General features: G+C 39.6%; 1 protein-coding gene across 6 annotated transcripts in view; it reads left to right on the top strand.

The window, feature by feature from the left end:
• Positions 1–22,793, top strand: part of SCAP (SREBF chaperone) — a 258,977-nt gene that overhangs the window by 184,230 nt on the left and 51,954 nt on the right. For all 6 annotated transcript variants that reach the window (XM_033931922.1, XM_033931925.1, XM_033931923.1 and 3 more), the window contains 2 exons: positions 6,565–6,663; positions 7,565–7,783. In XM_033931922.1, coding sequence (XP_033787813.1) covers positions 6,565–6,663; positions 7,565–7,783 — 318 coding nt within the window. The remainder of the gene's footprint in view (positions 1–6,564; positions 6,664–7,564; positions 7,784–22,793) is intronic.

The raw sequence follows: 22,793 nt of genomic DNA, 5'->3' as shown, positions 1-22,793 counted from the left end.
TTTACCCCCTCTTTTACTAAGGAGCGCTAACCAATTAGTGCGCATTAATCAAATTAACACACGCTAACGCGTCCATAGACTAACATACACGTGTTAGCGTTTAACGTGCGCTAAATGGATTAGCACAACCTAATTGGTTAGCACACCTTAGTAAAAGAGGGCCTTAGTATCTATAATTTGGCAAGGGATTATCCAGTAAATCTGAAAAGATATGCCAGGTAAAGGGCTCAGGCATTGTCCATCAGTAAAAAAGTTTTGAAAAAATATTCACTGTATTTTATTTGCACTAAAATCTAAAAGCTTTGAATATCAAGTTTATTAGGTTTACACTTAAACATTAAGATTTGGCAAAATTGTATTCTATCTACTATTGTCCCAAAGGATTATTTTAAGTCATTGGAAAATTACTGAAGTGAACCTGATTTCATGAAAAGCTTCACATGAATATGTTGTTGTTTTTTTTTTTTTTATAAATTCTTTATTCATTTTATAACTTACATCAAGTGCACATTAAGTATCAAACAATTATAATACAGAATCACTTGAAAAATCTTCAACATCATACACCAAGAAAGATTTAACCCCACCCCCCTCCCAAATTCATATATGACTAAAATATACTACCTGAAAATAATATCTTATGCCATTCATATAAATTTTCTTAATGAAAAAACCAAACCTCCCCACCCCAAATCCACATGTGTATTAAACTTGGGAAAAGTGTAACTTATTCATTATAATAATTTAATAATGGTCTCCACACATCTTTAAATTTATTATAATAACCTTTTTCAACTGTCAACGCTCTTTCCATTTTATACACATGACAAACTGAATTCCACCAAAAACAACAATTCAGTCTACTACAGTCCTTCCAATTATAAGTTATTTGTTGTATGGCAACTCCTATTAATATCATCAAAAGCTTGTTATTATTAGCTGATATTTGACATTTAGTTCTCATAGACATGCCAAATAAAATTGTGTCATAAGACAATGCTACATGATTTTCCAACAGGCAATTTATTTGATCCCAAATAGGCTCCCCAAAAGCCTTAATAAATGGACAATAATACAATAAGAACATAAGAAGTTGCCTCCGCTGAGTCAGACCATAGGTCCATCCTGCCCAGCGGTCCGCTCCCGCGGTGGCCCATCAAGCCCATTGCCTGAGCAGTGGACTATATCTATCTATACCCCTCAATCCCTTTTTCTTCTAGGAATCTATCCAAACCTTCTTTGAAACCATTTAATGTGTTCCTGTCTACCACAGCCTCTGGAAGCGCGTTCCATGTATCCACCACCCTCTGACTGAAGAAGAACTTCCTAGCGTTTGTTCTAAACCTGTCCCCTTTCAATTTCTCCGAGTGCCCCCTTGTACTTGTGTTGCCCCATAATTTGAAAAATCTGTCCCTGTCTACTTTTTCTATGCCCTTCAGGATCTTGAAGGTTTCTATCATGTCTCCTCTAAGTCTCCGCTTTTGGTATATGGGAGATTTTCCATTCCCTTTATCAGTTTAGTCGCTCTTCTCTGTACTCCCTCAAGTACCGCCATGTCCTTCTTGAGGTACGGCGACCAGTACTGGACACAGTACTCTAGATGCGGCCGCACCATTGCACGATACAGCGGCATGATGACTTCCCTCGTCCTGGTCGTGATACCCTTCTTAATGATACCCAACATTCTGTTTGTTTTCCTTGAGGCCGTGGCGCACTGCGCCGATGCCTTCAGTGTTGCGTCTACCATCACTCCCAGGTCTCTTTCCAGGTTACTGACCCCTAGTGGTGTTCCCCCCATTTTGTAAGTGAACATTGGGTTCTTTTTCCCCACGTGCATGACCTTGCATTTCCCTACGTTGAAGCTCATTTGCCATTTTTCAGCCCACTTTTCCAGCTGCGTTAGATCCTTTTGGAGATCTTCGCAGTCTTCCCTCGTTTGAGCCCTGCTGTATAGTTTGGTGTCATCTGCAAATTTTATGACCTCACACTTGGTTCCCGCTTCTAGGTCGTTTTTGTAGATATTGAACAGGAGCGGTCCCAGCACCGACCCCTGTGGAACTCCGCTCGTGACCCCTTTCCAGTCCGAGTAATGGCCCTTTACGCCAACCCTCTGTTTCCTGTTTGCCAGCCAGTTCTTGAAACATCGGTGGACCTCCCCTTGCACCCCGTGGTTCCATATCTTTTTGAGCAGTCTCTCGTGTGGTACCTTGTCGAAGGCTTTTTGGAAGTCGAGGTAAATGATATCTATAGATTCCCCTTTATCCACCTGGCTGTTCACCCCCTCAAAGAAGTGCAATAAGTTTGTGAGGCATGACCTACCCTTGCAGAAGCCATGCTGACTCGGTTTTAGCTGCCCATTGTTTTCGATGTGTTCACAGATGCTGTCCTTAATCAGTGCCTCCATCATCTTTCCCGGGACTGAGGTCAGGCTCACCGGCCTGTAGTTTCCTGGGTCGCCCCTTGAGCCCTTCTTGAAGATGGGCGTGACATTTGCTATTTTCCAGTCCTCCGGGATCTCTCCGGTTTTTAGGGATACGTTGCATATTTGTCGAAGTGGCTCCGCTATTTCGTTTTTTAGTTCCTTGAGTACCCTTGGGTGAATGCCGTCCGGACCTGGCGATTTGTCGCTTTTTAGTCTGTCTATCTGCTTGAGTACATCCTCTTGGCTTACCTCTAAATTGACCAGCTTATCATTTTGGTCTCCTATTACGATTTCCTCGGGTTCCGGAATGTTGCTTGTATTCTCCCTCGTGAAGACTGACGTGAAGAACTCATTTAACTTGTCAGCTATCTCTTTCTCTTCTTTTACTACTCCCTTTCTATCTCCATCATCCAATGGTCCCACTTCTTCTCTTGCCGGTTGCTTCCCCTTGACGTATCTGAAGAAAGACTTGAAGTTTGTTGCTTCCTCTGCCAGTCTCTCTTCGTATTCCCTTTTTGCTTTTCTAACCACTCGGTGACACTCCTTCTGGTGTTCTTTGTGCACTTTTTGGTTCTCCTCTGTTTGGTCTTTTTTCCATTTCCTGAATGATGCTTTTTTGTCGCTTATCGCCTTCTTCACTGCATTTGTTATCCACACTGGGTTTTTTGTTCTATTTTTTTTGCACCCTTTCCTGAACTTGGGGATGTACAGGTTTTGCGCTTTGTGCACAGTCCCCTTGAGTAAGGTCCAGGCTTTTTCTACGGATTCCATCTTCCCTATGTTGCCTTTGAGTTTCTTTCCTACCATTTCCCTCATGGCATCATAATTTCCTTTTTTGAAGTTGAGTGCCGTCGTTGTGGTTCTATTTCCCTTTGATGATCCAATTTCTAGCCTGCACTGGATCATGTTGTGATCGCTGTTACCTAGCGGGGCTAATACCGCCACCTCCTTTGCTGGCCCCCCTAGTCCGTTGAAGATTAGGTCAAGAGTGGCATCGCCCCGTGTTGGTTCCGTGACCAGTTGCTCCATGAAACAGTCCCTCGTGACCTCTAGGAATTTGGTCTCCCTTGCGCAGTTTGAGTGTCCAATACTCCAGTCTATCCCAGGATAGTTGAAGTCCCCCATCACCACCACATTTCCGCTTCTGCATACCTGCCTCAGTTCAGCCTCCATGTCCTGGTCGATTTCTTCCGGTTGTCCAGGTGGGCGGTAGCACAGTCCCAATTTAATGTCTGCCCCAGTTCCTCCCCGTAGCTTAACCCATAGTGATTCCACGCCATCCACCCGTACTGTTGTTTCCATCCTGGCTGAGGGTATGGAGTCTTTTATGTACAGCGCTATTCCTCCACCCTTTTTATGTGTCCTGTCTCTCCTGTATAGTTTGTACCCTGGTATGGCCACATCCCATTGATTGTCCTCAGTCCACCACGTTTCTGTGACTCCAATTATGTCCAGGTCCTTTTTGCTGGCAATGATTTCTAGTTCACCCATTTTGGCCCTTAGGCTCCTAGCATTTGTGTATAGGCAGTTTAAGACCCAGTTTGTTGCCCTCTCTTTTGGTTTTCCTCGTGTTTGGGTTTCCTGCAGTCCTCCTCGTGGTTCGCCAGCCCCCTAACTTCATCTCGGTCATCCTCCTCCTGTTGTGTGTCTGTGACGTCCTCAGCCTGTTTCCCCTGCACCTCCTGTTCCCGTAATTCCCACTCAATCCCGGGCTCTTTTTCACAATGTCTTTGCCCCTCTGGCTCCTGTTGTTCTTTGTTGGTGCCTCTTACCAGTTCCATTTGTGCCCTTGGTCCCTGCAATGCGTCCTTAGGTCCTTTTTCAAAACATACACACTCAGCTCCGAGTCCTCCTTTACAATGTCCCAGTTCAGTGTCCTTGTCCGGTACTGCTGTCCGATGTGTCGAGGTCAGATCGACTATCGGCTTTCCCCTTTTCCTCAGTTTAAAGCCATGTCTATGACGTTCTGGACGTTGCGTGCCAGCATCCTCGTCCCAGCTGTGCTAAGGTGCAGTCCATCTCTTCTGTAGAGCTTGTTCTTCCCAAAGAATGTAGCCCAGTTCCTAACAAAGTGGAAACCCTCCTCTTTGCACCATCTCCTCAGCCAAGCGTTAATTGCCTGTAGTTCGCTCTGTCTCCTTGTGTCCGCTCTCGGTACTGGCAGGATCTCTGAGAAGGCTATCTTCCTTGTCCTCAGTCTCAATTTCCTCCCCAGGATCCTGAACTGGTCAGTTAGTGTGGTCCTGTTGAAGTTCTTCCTGCTGATGTCGTTGGTTCCAATGTGGATCACTACTGCTCTCTCCTCAGTCTCGGCTCCCTCCAGTATCCTCTCAATATTGTTGATGACGTCTTTTGTTCTTGCCCCCGGGAGACATGTTACCAGTCGGTCCTCTCTCCCTCCGGCTATGTGACTGTCTACTCCTCTCAGGATTGAGTCTCCAACCACGATAGCCGATCTCCCCTTCTTCAACTGTCTCTCTGGTCTCAGATCTGTGTCATATGTGCAGTCCATTTGTCCGTCCTCTGGGTTCTGCTGTGTCTCCGCGACTGGTCTCAGGTCTGTGTCCTCTGCGCAGTCCGCTAGTCCTTTCTCCTGGCTCTGATGGGTCTCCTCCTCCTCTGCCTGCCCAGGTCCTCCGCAAGGTCCTAGTCCCATGGTGTCTGGTGGTTCCTGTCGTCCAACTGTCGATTCTCTCCTGGTGTATTGATGGTCTTGTGCCTCCACCATCCTGCAGGTCTCCTCAATGAACTTCTCGAGCTCCCTAACTTGTTCCGCGATGTGGTTCTCTCTGGTGGTGTCTTCAGGTGCCCAGCATTGCTCCTCCATGGTGCAGAGTCCCTCCAGCTCCTGGACTCTAATCTGCAGTCTCCCGACCTCCTGTTTCAGGCTATCCAGTTCCTGACATCGACCGCATATGTATGCCTGCCTCCCGGAGGGGAGGTAGTCATACATATGGCATCCGGTGCAGTATACTGGGTAGCTCTGCTGGGTTCCCACAGCCTCCATTGCTCCTTTCTCGATCCTATGTCCCACGGTGTGTATGAGTGGTGCCCGGCACGCAGCTAGCTGAAGAAAAAGAGAAGAAAAGAGAGATGAGTACAGAGAAAGTACCTTAGCTACTTAGATGTTAGATGTTGCTGCTGGGCTGGCTGGGCTCCTTCTCAAGGCTCCTTCGCAAAGGCGCTCTCGCTAAGATGAGTGCCTTTGCCGCGCGCCGAACGGCTGCGCGCCGTTAGCTCACTTCCTTTTAAGGAGGAGCCCGGCGCTGACTGTGCCTGTGACGCGGTGGGGGTGGGCGGAGCTCCCTCTCGCCGCGACCCCAGCTACCTCCAACTGCCTCCCCGCTCTCCTCCGGCGTGCCTCGTGCACGCGGCTCTCGCAGCCAGAAGTCTGCCTCCCCTCACTGACTCTCCGGCCCGATAGCTCTCCTGCTCTCCCTCAGCTGCGCCCGACTCACTTCCTTTTAAGGAGGAGCCCGGCGCTGACTGTGCCTGTGACGCGGTGGGGGTGGGCGGAGCTCCCTTTCGCCGCGACCCCAGCTACCTCCAACTGCCTCCCCGCTCTCCTCCGGCGTGCCTCGTGCACGCGGCTCTCGCAGCCAGAAGTCTGCCTCCCCTCACTGACTCTCCGGCCCGATAGCTCTCCCTCAGCTGCGCCCGACTCACTTCCTTTTAAGATCAATAAATGATCTAAAGTTCCAGCTTCAAGATGACAATGCCAACATCTATTAGACATCTACTGAATATGTAATAACAACAAAGGATAAGTTAAGAGAATCTGGGAAAATATTTTAGAACTTGCCTATATATAATTTTGCTAGTATTTTTCCTAATGGTAGTCTAAAAACTAGTGTGTGGTATTTTTAAATAATTATTATAATATGGAGGTGTTGGAGAGGCTTTCTTTGGTCTAGCTTTTGAATTCTTCTAGAAAATCAGTCTTAAAAGCGAAAGATATGTGTAATGTATGTAGAGAAGAATGATGAAAATGATTTTTCTTTTTTTGTATCTGTTCCTGGTTTTGTGTTTGAGTAAAAATAAATATAGAAAAGAACATTTAAAGATACAAAAGTGTGGTCTAATGTAGTCTCTGCCTTGTCAGCCTAAGTGCCTTTTGTACTTTCTGATTTTCTGTCTGGCAGGAATTCTGTCTTTTCGCTGTGGTGGGCCTGGTGTCTGACTTCTTCCTGCAGATGTTGTTCTTCACTACAGTGTTATCCATTGACATCCGACGAATGGAGGTAGGAGGCAGTGAGGTTGAGCCCAGCTTGGAAATGGCGGGCAAGAAATAGTGAGATCCCATCCCAAAACAACCCATGCAAGAATTCAGTAGGGAAGATGTAAGGAAAGGAACAAAGATCTGTGAGACAGAGAACAGGATATAGGTAAGGAGAGGGAGTGAGGAGAAGAGAAGGAGACCTATGGCTAAGGGGTAAGGTGAGAAATTGGTCCACTCCTATGAGAGGAAAAGAGAATGGAGAAAAGGCAGGAATTCAGTGCATTCCTTTCACCTGTACACGAGAGAAATGCAAGGATAGGTAACAGTTTTAATTAATTTTTAAAATTAATTTGTTATTTATATATTGCCTATTAATTGTCTTACGTGGTTTACATTCAGGTACTTTACATTTGTGGTTCATAGACAAAACCGCTGAAGACAAAGGCGCGCGCCGACAACTGAGCGCAAGATGGAAGCGCGTGCCGAAGAAAAAGAGTGTTTTTAGGGGTTCCGACGGGGGTTTTTGTTGGGGAACCCCCCACTTTACTTAATACAAATCGCGGCGGCGTTGTGGGGGGTTTGGGGGGTTGTAACCGCCCTCATTATACTGGAAACTTATCTGTTTCCCTGTTTTTTAGGGAAAAAGTGAAGTTTTCAGTAAAATGTGGGGGGTTACAATCCCCCAAACCCCCCACAACACCCCCACAATGCGGCGCGATCTGTATAAAGTAAAGTTGGGGGGTTCCCCCCCACACACCCCGTCGGAGCCCTTTAAAACAGTCATTTTCTTTGGTGCGCTCCTCCGCGTTGTGCTCAGTTGTCTGCGCGCGCCTTTGTCCCGACGCACTTTTGACCTGACACCCATGTTTGCATCTGCTGAACTGAGGAATTTCATCTTTGCTTTGTCTACATATTCTTGGTAGCTTGCAGATCTGAATAAACGGCTGCCAGCTGAAGCTTGCATGCCTCCCTCGAAGCCAGTCAGTCGGTCCCAGCGATACGAGCGTCAACCAGCTCTGCGACCTACAACCCCACATACCATCACATTGCAGCCCTCCTCCTTCAGAAACCTCCGCCTGCCCAAGAGGCTCAGAGTCATCTACTTCTTTGCCAGGACCCGACTGGCACAAAGAATTATCATGGTATCCTTGGCACTTTTCTGTAGAATTTATCTGATCATGACTTAGCGTGGGATTTGTGCTATAATAATGGAATGGCTATGCAGTTGCTAGGTCTAGACATATACCTGTCATTGCTATTGTTCTTGTACTATGTTGTACAGCGCATCAAAAATATGTTTTCATCTGACACTTGGTTTATAATCTTTCTTCTTATGGCCTGGATCATTGGATGGATTAATAAATAATACATATTAATTTTTGAGTACCTGATCAGTAACTTATATGACTTTGGGAAAGCTGGATGCCTGGATACATCTGTTTTCTAAGGGCTCCTTTTACGAAGGTGTTCTAGCGTTTTTAGTGCACGCGCAAAATTAGTGTGCGCTAGCCAAAAAACTACCGCCTGCTTAAAAGGAGGCGGTAGCGGCTAGCGTATGTGGCATTTTAGTGCGCGATAAAACCACTAGCGCACCTTTGTAAAAGGAGCCCTAAATGTCTGTTCCCAATGCTCAGTTCATTTTTATTTCTTTTTCCATCTGTCCACCCATATGCATATGTTTTGAGTAATTTTTGTGGGCCCATTAAGTTGAAATTTTCAGGCCTGTGGAGTCAGCACACCAAACCTTTGATTGACTCCTCTATTTTTCTAGTGTCTGACGCTTTAAATTTTTTGTTCTGGATCGAAGTACTGGCAAATATAACTTATATTTACCAGGATTTTAGATCCAGGCCAAAGATGTATATATGTGTGTGTGTGTGTTGTGGCTACTGCCAGTGTGTCCTCATGAACTCTCACTAGCAGGCCTCTGTATTTCCCACAAACTTGAGTAGAGACAGGTCAGAGTTCATCAAAGTTTTATTGTTTTTCTTATTACTGTTGTCAGAATGCACCGTCAGTCAATCAGTATCTCACATCAGGATTTCTCCCTATTTTACACCGGGGTTTTCAGTTCCAAACAAAAACATGCTTCATTTAAATCCAAAAAGGAAAAAACACTCCAGCAATTAGTCCAAACCACGATTCCCACAAGGCCCTCCATTCACCTTCCTTGGTTTAGGCACTTGGGCAGTTTCAGTGATTAGCTCAGACTACAATTCCCACAATGCCCTCCATTCACCTTTCTTGGTTTAGGCAGCTGTGCAGTTCATTTGCAAATTCAATAGTTCATTCTGGTATGCACACTTTTAGCAATAGCATATATCAGAGTTCAAAAGAAAAACTTCTCTTCACACAGGGCGCTTTTCAGTGGCCTAACACTCTCTGCCCCAGCCAGCATGGCTGAACAGAAAAGAAAATGCAAAAAAAAAAAAACCCCCACACAAGAAAAACACAGTTTAAACTTCATTCTTGCCTTGCAGTTGCAGCAAGTATTGCTCAGATCCACTTCATGAGTTCTGGCCCCATTTCAGCTTCCCACTCACTGGGTTCTTGCTGCATCGGCTCCCCTTGGAAGTTTAGGTCAACTACCAGCAGAGCTTCTTCTGGTAGCTCTTCCATTGCTACATCTTGAGGGACGTTGGAGGCAGGTGTACGGGCTAACTCCTCCCCTCCTGAATTCTCTGAGCTGAATTTGAGTTCCTGGCTTCTAAGGGCATGCCCTGACTCACCCAACTTCCTTTGGCCACCAGATGTCAGGTTTTTCAGGAACTCCCCCTTGTTTTTCTCAGTGTTTGTAAAGGGCAACTTCCCTTCCCCCACCTGTATTCTCCTGAGTCAGGGAAAGTCTTACTCTGGAACTTTGACTCAGCATAGTTTCTCACCTTTCTCTCCCTTCCCCCAACCTTGTTCCTGTTGGGGCTCAGGTTACTAGCAGGCTTCTTAAACCAAGGAATATAAGCTGGTTTGTCTGCTAACATAGGAGCTGGCTTGAGCACCGGCAATGTTTCATCAGTGTGTGCAGTGTGTAGATATCCAAATAACAAAAAACAGATAAATTCTTAAGTTATCCAACCCACAAAAATGTCATTAATCAAAGAGAAAAGGGAGTAAAAAGGATAATTTATACAGAATCTACTTCAATAAATTTTTTACACATTAGTGTCTAGCTTTTTTATTATGGTTAATATATTATTTCTGATAACCCACTTTTTATCATACAGATAAAACCCTTTTATAACAATAAATTTACTCCAGCACATAAACTAAGAGGTTGAAGTATCATAAAGGATGCATTGTTCTCAGTAAAGAGACCTCTTATAACTTGGATGTTATTTCAAGTCTTCATCCTGAATGCATATGGTATAATCATTTACTTCAAAACCTCCTTCCTACCCAAATTATTATTTATTAATTTAACTAAAAGACTATCAACTAACTAAGTGTACAAACCTATCTTTTATTTATTTAATTAAAAAATATGTTTTTAATTATGATATCCAAACCTAGAGTCATTTTATTCAACTTGTCAATATGTTGGTGACTTTGATTGTAATATCCAAACCTCAAATAAATTCATTCAATTCATCAGTGTAAACATAGAAACATAGAAAAAGACGGCAGATAAGGGCCGCGGCCCATCTAGTCTGCCCACCCCAATGACCCTCCCCTATTTATCTCTGTGCAGAGATCCCATTTGACGATCCCATTTCTTCTTAAAATCAGGCACGCTGCTTGCCTCGATCACCTGAAGTGGAAGTCTATTCCAGCGATCAACCACTCTTTCGGTGAAAAAGTATTTCCTGGTGTCGCCGTGCAATTTCCCGCCCCTGATTTTCCATGGATGTCCTCTTGTCGCCGTCGGACCTTTGAAAAAGAAGATATCTTCTTCTACCTCGATTCGGCCCGTGAGGTATTTGAATGTCTCGATCATGTCTCCCCTCTCTCTGCGTTCCTTGAGTGAGTATAGCCGTAATTTATCCAGCCGTTCTTCGTACAGGAGATCCTTGAGTCCCGAGACCATCCGGGTGGCCATTCGCTGGACTGACTCAAGCCTCAGTACATCCTTGCGGTAATGAGGCCTCCAGAATTGTACGCAGTATTCCAGATGAGGCCTCACCATGGATCTATACAATGGCATAATGACTTCAGGCTTGCGGCTGACGAAACTCCTACGTATACATCCTATGATCTGCCTAGCCTTAGATGAAGCCCGCTCCACTTGATTGGCAGTCTTCATGTCTTCACTGATGATTACCCCCAAGTCCCGTTCTGCAACAGTCCTTGCTAGGATCTCGCCATTTAGGGTGTAAGTCTCACATGGATTTTGACTGCCAAGGTGCATGACTTTGCATTTCTTGGCATTGAAGCTCAGTTGCCAGGTCCTAGACCATTGCTCCAATAGGAGTAGGTTTTGTTTCATATTGTCCGTTGTGCTCTTGCTTGTGTATTTACATGTATTGAAGAAGAACAACAACACTTATCTTAATGGCTTCCCAGCCAGAACCAACATTGGTGGGTCATGAACTACCCGACGCTCAAACTGTTTTAGAGCGTTTCAGCTATTACCTAGCCTTCATCGGGGGACAATATTGCTGCTGTACCACTTTTCAATTTATCTACCTCGTTGGTATTGTGTAGTGTGTAGATATGGCACATGGGCTTGTTGTGCCACTGGGGCTTGCACACATCTGAGAAGCTGAAAGCTATGTCGTTGGTAGTTTCACTACCATTAGGGCCTCCTGCGGTGGACAGGTTTCAGTGGAGATGTCAGACTAACGATGTACCACCCATCATGAGCAGTATTGGAGGTGGAGGATTGCATTTAATGTGACAACGGCAACAACATCAAATTTATACTGTGCAGAAAAAATGCTAAGCAATCTACTTTTGTATTCTGCCAAGAAAACTTGATGATGATGTTGATGAGATATAAAGAATGTATGCTGGAAGATGGTCCTCTAGGTTGGAAGACAGAGTATGCCCAGTGTTTGTGAAGCTGACGGATCAAACCCACCAGGATGTTGATGCTGATGTTGCTGGACAGAAAAGGGAGATCAGAAATTATAAAGATATTCTCATCATAGGAACATGGAATGTATGACGCATGGATTGAGGAAAATTGGAAATTTTTAAAGAGCAAATGGAAAAAAAATTGATACAGAGCAGTTAATTCAAATGGACAGGGCTATTTTCAATCAAACGAGCACTGGATCTGCTACTCTGGTCATGAAACACACAGGAAAAATGGTGTTGCATTCATCCACAACAATAAGGTTTCAAAAACTAAAGTACAATGTTATCAGTAATAGTCATGTCAATCCATCTACAGGGAAAGCCGATCAATTTTACCTTGATCCAAGTATATGCTCCAACGACAGACACTGAAGATGAGGATGTACGCCGAAACATGATCCACTGATTATTATGGAAGACTTTATTGCAAAAGTAGGACGTACACCTGAAGATGCAGTGGTTGGAAAGCACAGCATAGGAGAAAGAAATGAAGCTGGTGATAACTTAGTATAGTTTTGCAAAACGAACAAACTGTCAATCATGAATACACAGTTCCAACACCACAAATGTTGCCAATATACATGGACCTTTCCAAATGGTATGTATCAAAATCAAACTGACTTACATCTGCATAGGACAGAGATGGAAGTCTGCAGTTTTGACTACAAGGACTAAACCAGGAGCTTATTGTAGAAGCACAAGCTTTTCACATGCAAGATCAAAGTAAAGCTTTGTAAGAAGAAGATCATTAGAGACTTCCCAAAATATAACATTGAAAATATTCCATCCGACTATTGGATAAAACTAGACAACAGATTTGCCTTTCTTGATACAGGAGATAGAGAGCCTGAAGAATTATGGAATGACATAACCAGAAGCGAAATAAAGCCAAGAATTGCCTTGGATCTCAGAAAAGTAGCAGAAAAGTAGCACCAGAAAAGTAGCACCAGAAAAGTAGCAGAGAAAAACTTTCTGGTGATAGAGAAAAAGTATCATAAGTGAACTGAGTGTTTCAATGTCAAGTTCAGCAAGACAAAGAATGATTTCTCAAGGAAATTTGTCAGAAAATTGAATTGGAACATGTAAACGGAAAAACCAGATTAGTGTATTAGGATGTTAAGAGATTGTGGCACAAATTCCAACCTTGATTGGGGATACTTACTGTTATGCCTATGGCCAGGGGGTAACTGAAACTCAACATACTACGTAATATGTCTCCTCAAGTCTGCTTATCTGATCAGGGTGTTGCCAAGACAACATCAAAAGGACAGTAAAAAAACCAGATGGGAAGCTGATTTCACACCTCCTTGACCTGAATGTTGTCCAAACAACATCAAAGGTTTCCGCAACAAGTATTTGCTATCTTGACCTTTTTGACCTGGGGGTTGCCCAAACAGCATCAAAAGGACAGTAAAACCAAACAACATCAAAGGTTTCCGCAACACCTCCTTGATAACATCAATAGGACAGTAAAGCCAGGACCGGGTGTGCCTGAATCGTAATAGCAGGACCAGCTGTTTTAACTCAGTAGTTTTCATCTTATATAAGAACGGAATTCTGCCCCTAACATTAGAATCCAAGACGTCTAAAGGGATAGTCTCCCGTGTCCACCCACCTATCAATTGCAGGGATTCCCAATTGTGAAGGCTGGTCGTTGCCTGGGATTACGGTGATGTTTTTTATGCTTATATTCATATTTATATATGTATAATAAAGGGTTATTGTTTATGCTTTTATATTGTCTGTGTGCTTCTCTGAGTGTCACTGATCATCCCATTTGACAGAAATAAGTGGCGGAACACTTACCTATGGAATGATATTGAATGATTCAGAAAGCATTAAAAAGAGATGGAAAGAATAAACAGAAAATTTATACAAAAAAAGCAGAGGATAACATTGAGGAAATTGAACTGGAAACTGACGCCAAAGAAGAACCAGATATTTTAAAAGAAATCATAGCAACAAAGGCTTATTGAAAAACAAGACATATAGTATCGACGGTATTCCAACTGAATTAATCAAAGGCTCAGAAGGTGCTATCATAGCCCTCATTTGACCGTGTCAACAGATTTGAAAGGAAAAACATGGCCAACTGATTGGAGAAGATCACTATTCATACCTATACATAAAAAAGGTGACACCAATAACTGTAACAACTTTAGAACGATTGCATTAATTACACGCGCCTGCAAAATATTGCTGAAAATAATACAATGAAGGCTACAATCATATGTTGAGCAAGAACTACCCAAAGTTCAGGCAAGTACCTGACAGAAACCTAGTCAAATACACTAGATAGATGTTGAAGAAAAAAGTTGTATCTTTATAATTTTTAAAAAGCCAGTTGTATCTTGAACAGGCAGAACAAAATTAAGATCCAATTCCAGTACTTGCAATTGTCGTGGAATTAGATATGCTAAATACTACCAATCCTGCATTGATCGAGCTCTAGTCATTGGTGTTCTCATTGGTAGTTGGTGACTCAGATGTTTGGAGAGATTAGAGGTGCGGGGTTGGGGCATGGTGGACAAGTTAAAATAGTTTGAGTGGTTTCAGCAGTAAATGGACAGTGGGTTACTTTTGAACCCAGGAGGGCAAGACCCCTCCATTGTATTGATCTTGTGTAGCTGATCTAGCTGCCTTTCTCCCACCTGCTGCCAGTACCTCTGTTACATTCACACTGAACACCCTCCGGAGAATTGATGTCCCCCCCCCAAAAAAATAAAAACTATTCCGCAAACTAATACAGCATGCTAAACAGAATATAATTTTGTAGTAGTATGTACAGGAACTTCAACACTTGGCTTCTGGTCATCCCTGGTCCTCCCCTCCCCCCGCCCCCGATCCCTACCTCAGTCCAGCATCTTTCCATTTGGCCAAGTGAATGGTGGTGGTCAGCAGCACTGTAACAGAAACACGACAGCAGTGTTTTTGCTGCTTCAATATTTTCAGTGGTATCTTACAGATTTATGGCTGCTGATCATGAAAACCATGTTTAAAATTACGTATCATGCACCGTTTTTCGCAAAAAAAAGTACATTTTTACAATAGTTATACTTTCAGGCTAATGCTATTAAGTCTTAGCCTAATTCTTCATATAGGCCTATTGCTCATGATATACTGCTGGATAAAGTGTGGGCTTGTCCAGGCGTACATTCAGGGCAGGTTGCATAACATCCATGGAAATGATGCAGTCTGGGCATGCTTGTACATGGTCTTGATGGATGCTGCCTAAAAAGGCCATATAAAAGCAGTTCGCATACAGGGAAAATCTTCATTACGTGTCTGTTCAGTTGTATTTTGATGCTTCAAGGCAGGGCTGCTCAGTTCCGGTCTTCGAGATCTACAGGCAAGCCAGGTTTTCAGGATATCCACAATGAATATGCATGAGAGAGATTTGCATATCAAGAAGGCAGTACAGGCAAATCTCTCTCATGCATATTCATTGTGGATCTCGAGGACCTGAACTGAGCAGCCCTGCTTCGTGGCATAGTATTGTCTATGTAAGTAATTTAATTAGAAAGCCAGTTAATTATTAACTGCTATATAACGATTTGTGACCGCAGAAATGTCTCGCTGATGTTGCAACAGCTGTGATACATTCTGCTACATTTGTGGCGAGTACATGCTTAAGCCTCAAAGGCTCACCATAACTCGACTTGTTAAGAAAGCATAAGGGCTGTATTTCAGTGCAAGATTGGTGATCAAGGCAAACCAATGACTTCTCACATTTGTTGTGCAAGATATGCCATTGATCTTGGAGCTTGGCTCCAAGGTACTCGGAAGTCAATGCTATTTGTTATCCCAATAATATGGCGAGAAAAGACGGATCACTTGACAGACTGTTAATAATAATAATAATAATAATTTTAATAATTTTATTCTTATATACCGCCATACCCAGCGAGTTCTAGGCGGTTTACATTAAATTAGATTAGGATCCGCATAGACTTGTAGATTTACAACAAATTTATCGGATTTACAACAACTGTAGCCAAAACTTGGCAGATGAAAAGGGAAATTTACAACAAGTTTAGCCAACTTCGTAGATGAAGAGGGCAGAATTACAACAAATTTATCGGATTTACAACGGATTTGGTCAGACTTGGTGGATGAGGAAGGAAGTGGGTAGGAGAAGCAGGGGGAGATAGGAGCTATCGTGAAGGAGAAGAGTTGGGTAGGGGGCCCTGAGATTATCTGAAGGGTCGGTTAAGGGTCTTGTTTGCTGAAAAGGTAGGTTTTGAGTGATTTTCTGTTTGACAAATGTATTTGGTTTCTCTGGTAAAAATTAGAAATCAAGGGGGCGTGGCTTAACGCGAGCACGGATGGAGGTGTGATCGTGAAGCTCCTCATCATCCAGGCAATGAAATATAAAAAAAAATTTTTTTTCCTTCAAGATAACTACATAGAAAATATATATTAAAAAAGCTGACCAAATGATACAAGATAAAATCCTAATTTGCTGCAGTTGAAGTGAGGTATGTGCTGACAGGAGTCGGGAAGGCAGAGAGCCGTTTGTATTTTCGGCGGTTTCATGAAACTTGAATGCAGCGCTGAGACCGCGAGGTGTATGTGAGTGACCAACTAGTTTGACTGGGAAATTGTGAAGGAAGTTTGTATTCCGACCAGATATAACTCGAAACCATAAGAAGAAAAAAATAGATTATCCTTTGATGAAAAGGGGATTGAATAAAGAAAACTGAGAGAGAGGAATACCGGCATTTTCTCTCAGTAATTAAGTGCCGAAGCGCTGAAAACAAATAAATATCAGCTTACTAAAATAAATAAAAATACTGAATTGAATATTACTTTCCTCTGACAAAGCTGCGATTGGGCTTGTGTGAGAGGAGACGGAGAAAAGGATTAACGGAACTTTTTGAAAGGGAAAGACTGAGGCAGCGGGACATCGAGGCAGTTGAGAGACGCTGTGAATAAACAAAAGACAGTTGCTTCAAGTTTGTCAAAATAAGGGAAAATAACTCGATGAAGTGTTGCTCTCCTCGGTCGGAGCTGGGATTGGGCTTGTGAGAGGAGAGCTAAAAGAAAGGAATACCAAAAATTTTTTTGCTCAGCGCTGAAACGATGTCTCATTAAGAGAGAGTGAATGTCAGAGATAGTGAATTAAATCTGTGAAAAAAATCGACTAATCTGAGAGAGATCTAAGGAAAGGTTGTTGGACTGAATGTTCCCCTCCTTCATTGAGACAGTGAAAGGAATTAAAAGAAAAAAAAAACCATAGAAAAGGATTATCGGTTTTTTTTTTTTTTTTTTTTTTCTCACAGCAATAGAACTGGAAACAAATAACTGACAATTACTCTAAAGAACACTGTAATAGAAGATTTGAATATATTTAAAGATTGAGAAGGTTTAACATTGATTTACCCGAAGAAAGTGAGAAAAGTAAAAAAGTTTCAAACTGACATAAGTAAAAAGTAGAAAAATATCAAAAATAACCCTCTTGCCAATATTAAAGAGATAAATACACTAAAAAAGAAGTATTCAAGATTGTGACAGATAACTGAGGAAAAGAAAAGGGCTTAAAAAGAAAATTTTCTACTTCAAAAGATATAACCAAATCTTGGAAGAAAAGGGATTAAAAACCTAAGAATATCAAACCTAAACCTAAGAGACTAAATATAAGAAATAAGAATAACCAAGAAAAAGAAAACAACAACATGGCAAGCACCAGACAAAACAAAAATGAGGCTGGTACATCTGCAAAAAGACAGAAACAAGACCAAATAACACCAAGCAAGATACCACTTCCTATTGAAGAACCAGACATATTAAGCAAAGTAGAAGTTATGGAAGAACTAAGACAAATCAAACAAATGCTTAAAGAAACTATAACTAATATGTCGGAAATGAAAGAAGAAATTTTAAATATTCATAGACAAATGGAAGTTAATAACAAAAGAACAACTGAACTAGAATTAAAAATGGAAGCTATAGAATGTGAATCAAAAAGATGTAAAAACGACAGCCTGGAATTAAATTAAAAGATCAACTGGAGGATTATGAAAATAGAGGAAGAAGGAAAAACATCAAACTTTTTGGAATACAAGAAAATTTAGAAGGAAAAAATACTATCCTTTTCCTTGAAAATTTAATTCCAAAAATATTACAATTAGACTTGAAACAACCAATTGAAATAGAAAGGGCGCATAGAATCCCAATCAAAAATTTAGAAAACAAAGGCAGACCAAGACCAATTATTTTCAAAATGCTTAGATACCAACAAGCATTAGATATATTAAACGCTGCAAAAAAAGATAAAAATCTAAACTATAAAGGATCTAAAATATGGTTTTTACCAGACTTTGCCAAAAACACAGCAAATAAAAGAAAGAGACTATTAGACATGAGATCTCTACTAAAAGAAAAAGGATTTAAATATGGTCTATATTACCCGGCGAAAATGAGAGTATCATCTGGAGACAAATCCTTATATTTTGAGGATCCTGAAAAACTAAAAGATTTTCTCTCTAAACCGGAACCTATGATATTTTAACATAAAACATTAAGATGGTTTTGATGACTCTATGAAGAATTATAAAAATATGACATATTGAAATATCTGAAGAAAAGGAAGAAAACGATACAAAGAAAAGACAATAAAAATTATAAGAAAGAAAGAACAAGATATAGGGAAATTATTAAATAATACACTACATATGTTTAAAATAATTTTATGTTAAAATCATAATACTAAGGAAATATAAATTAAAATATTGTTAAATGGATAATGATACATTAATGAAATGTTATGGAAAAATGATTAAAGATATAAAAGATCAATATATATAGATAGAAGGGAAATTTGTTTGAATATTGAATATTGATTGCCTGGAGTGGGGAGAATATTCGGGTTACAGTTCCAATGTGTATCCTTAAGCAGCCAATGTATTGGGTGGGAAAGGGAGGGACAAGGAGAATATTTACTAAAATGATTAAGGGAAAAATAATTAAGGGATTAGATACATTAGGGTTAAATATGTGTGTCGTGAAGGAAATTTTTTGGATATTAAATATGAAAGAGGAGAGGAAGAAAAATATAATGAAAAGTATTAAAATGTATAATGTCTTTTAAAATATATTCTATTAATGTCAATGGCCTGAATCATGTAATTAAAAAAAAAAAAGTATTAACATTTTTAAAAAAGCAAAATGCGGATATTTACTGTCTGCAAGAGACACATCTTAATATGAAGGAATCACAGAAATTATCAGGTGGATGGATAAAGGAATGTTTTTTTGCTCCAGCAGTGGGTAAAAAAGCAGGGGTTGCAATTCTTATAAATAAAAAATGTATGGCCAAGATAAAGGTAAAAAGTTCAGATCCACATGGAAGATGGATACATATTGATATAGGTATGGGAAATGATACCCTGACGTTGTTTAATATATATGCCCCTAATTCGAATCAATCAGAATTTTTCAAAAATCTACAGAATATGTTATTACCACTGGCTGCCTCTAATTTAGTGGTGGCTGGAGATTTTAATGCTGTAATGGATCCATTATTGGATAAAAAACCAGGTAAAAATATTAAATCTTTAGGTTTAGATAATTTAGTTCAGTCATGTGATTTGAAAGATATATGGCGTATTCTTCATTTTAATGATCAGGAATATACATTTTGTTCACAGGTTCATAAATCATTTTCAAGAATAGATTATATTTTTGTTTCAACAAATAAAGTGCAACAGGTGATTAAAGCCTCCATTGATCCTATTATTATTTCGGATCATGCGGGAGTATGGATAGAATTACAATTAGATCAATTAGAAAATAATAGACCTCTTTGGAGATTTGATAATGCATTGCTTGTGGATGACAAATTTTTGGAAAATTTTAAAACACAAATTAATGATTTTTTTCAAATAAATTTAGTGGAAGATACATCTATAGAGAATGTATGGGATGCATTTAAAGCAACTATGAGGGGTAATATTATATCATATTCAGCTTTTATTAGGAAACAGATTAAAAAACAATATATAGAATTAGAAAAAGAAATAAAAATATTAGAAGCTAAATTGGTAAATAAATGGGAATATGAAGTTTTACAAGCTCTTTTGAAAACAAAAGGTAAATATAATGAATTAACTTCAAAAATGATAAGAAAAGATTTGTTTTCCAAGCAAACAGTGTATTATGGAAATTCTAATAAGGCGGGGAAATTATTGGCAAATTATCTTAAGGCAAAAAAAAGGAGAACTAATATTAATGGAATAAAAGATGATAATGGTATAATAACAAATCAAACAAATATAATATTAAAACAATTTTTAAAATTTTATAAGGACCTGTATTCTTCCGAACCTTATTTGGAGAAACAAAAAGATGGAAAAAAATTTTTAGATTTAATTAATGGACCTAAAATTCCTGATCATATAAAACGAAGTTTAGAAGAACCTATATCATTAAAAGAATTAGAAACAGCATTGAGATCTCTTAGAGTTGGATCCGCTCCAGGTGGTGATGGTTACACAGTAGAATTTTATAAAACATTTCAAAATATCCTTTCCCCACATTTATTAAAATTATATCAGACACAACTTATAAAAGGTAATATAAAAGGTACTATGGCTGAATCAATAATAATTGTTTTGCCTAAGCCAAATAAAGATCCTACTTTGGTTTCAGACTACAGGCCTATATCTTTGATAAACGTTGATAATAAACTTTTGGCGAAAATTTTAGCTTTGAGATTAGCCAAAGCTCTCCCACATATTATAGATATGCATCAAACGGGTTTCGTTGCTAAAAGACATTCCTCCAATAACTCTAGACTATTATTTCACATGCTAAACTTGTCAAAAAAAATGGATGAACCGGCTTTTACAGTTTCATTAGATGCTGAGAAAGCATTTGATAGAGTAGAATGGAATTTTATGTATCAGGCTTTAGAATGGTTTGGTATAGGTTCTGGATTTATACAAATGGTAAAAACATTGTATAGCTTCCCGATTGCAAGATTAAATATTAATAATAAGATATCTGATGGTTTTCAATTGCAGAGGGGAGTTAGACAAGGTTGTCCTTTATCTCCTTTGTTATTTGATGTTGTATTAGAACCCTTATTGTTAGCAATACAGCAAACGAGGGAGATACAAGGAATTCCATATTCAGATATGGAATATAAAATTTCGGCTTATGCTGATGATATTTTGCTTTATTTGAGAAATCCAGAGTCTACCTTATCTTCTTTATTGGAATTAATTGATAAGTTTGGCAAATTTTCAGGTTATAAAATTAATTGGAATAAATCTGAAATTATACCCTTGAATGTTCATTGTGTAAAAGGATTATTTGATACTTTTCCATTCATATGGAAAGAAGAAGGATTTAAATATCTAGGCATTCAAGTTAAAAAAACAATTGAAGATACTGTAAAAGAAAATGAAAAAAATGTATTAAAAAAAGTTACGGAGTTATGTGAGCAATGGAACCCATTACATATTTCTTGGTGGGGAAGAGTTCAAACTATTAAAATGATGATGTTGCCTGTAGTTTGCTACCAAATGAGTATGATACCTATTTATTTTCAGGGGTCCTTTTATAAAAAGCTTAATAGAATTTTAACAAAATTTCTTTGGCTTGGCAAAACACCTAGAATAGCTTTAGTAACCTTACAAAAATCAATTAAGGAGGGAGGGGTAAATTTTCCAAATTTCTATAGGTACCATCAAGCCTATATTCTACGTCAGGGTATGTATTGGATCCTCCCAGAACTTATAGATAATGCACCAGATTGGTTATATTTGGAATGGCGCCTTATGTTTCCCCTAAATTTAGTTCATCTGCCAAGTATTAATATACCCAGAAGATACAGAGAAAATAAAATAATAATGGATACTTGGAAAACGTTAAGATTTATAGATAAATTAACACCTATCCCAATATACAAATCAACTAATCAATCTATATGGATAAACTCCAAGATCAAAATAGGCGGAGCTCAAATCCTTTGGAAGAACTGGATTATTGCAGGCATTAGATCTCTAGACGATGTTATCTCAGAAGGTAAACTGCTGGATTTTTCACAATTGCAACATAGATTTGGTCTTAATAAAACACAAAGTTTTAAATGGTTGCAATTGAAGCAGGCCATTCAGGTTGGGTTCCCTGAATGGAAAACATTGAACAATCAATATAGTTTAAAGTTCTTATGCTTTAAAGCAGACTTCCTAGGACATCAAGCCGCTTTGTGGTATAAATTAATATCTGGATATTTGAATAAAAAACCAAAAAATGGTCTAAGAGACATTTGGAGCATTGAGATTGGACATCAGATTAATGCATCTCAATGGCCACTAATTTGGTCTTGGAGAATGGGATGTAAAGTGTCAGCATCTATGAGACAAACCTGGTTCTTTTTATTACATAGAGCTTTTTGGACCCCTACACGTTTGCAAAAATTAGACAGCTCTAAGTCTAATAAATGCTGGCACTGTAATCTGGAACCAGGGACATTAGATCATTTATTATATCATTGTCCCTATATTAAAATCTTTTGGAATTCAATTTGGCCACAAATTAATAAATTAATGGAAAATCATATTGCAATATCATATGATACAATTTTATTTGGAATAATGATGAGAAAAAAAAGTCAAATTTCAACAGAAAATAATAAGCTTTTATTAATTATGACAGGGGTTGCCATTCAACATATAACTAACAACTGGAAAAATTACAACAACCTAAATTATACATTTTGGTGGAATACGATATGTCATTTATTTAAAATGGAAAGAACAATAGCAATACAAAAGGGGACATATACTAAATTTATAAAAATATGGGGGCCATTGACAAAATACTGTAATGAATAAATAATAAAAATTTCTTCTTCTTTTCTTCTTATAGGGATTTTTTTATTTATTTTTTTTTTTCATGACACACATAGAGGGGGGGTAAGGAAAATAATTTAAATATAATATAATATATTATACAAAATGTAATATATGAATGAAAATTAATAGAAGGGTGGGGGGAGGGAGAAGGGGAAAAAATTTAATTAGAACATATTGTATTAGATATAAAAATGTTATTGAATATTTATCAATTCTATTCTAATATGTTGTATACTTTCTGTAAATATTTGAAATATTATATTAAAGTAATAAAAGG

Source organism: Geotrypetes seraphini, chromosome 2 (genome assembly GCF_902459505.1).
Source record: "Geotrypetes seraphini chromosome 2, aGeoSer1.1, whole genome shotgun sequence".
Classification (NCBI taxonomy): domain Eukaryota; kingdom Metazoa; phylum Chordata; class Amphibia; order Gymnophiona; family Dermophiidae; genus Geotrypetes; species Geotrypetes seraphini.
This window is presented reverse-complemented; position numbering and strand designations above follow the sequence as displayed.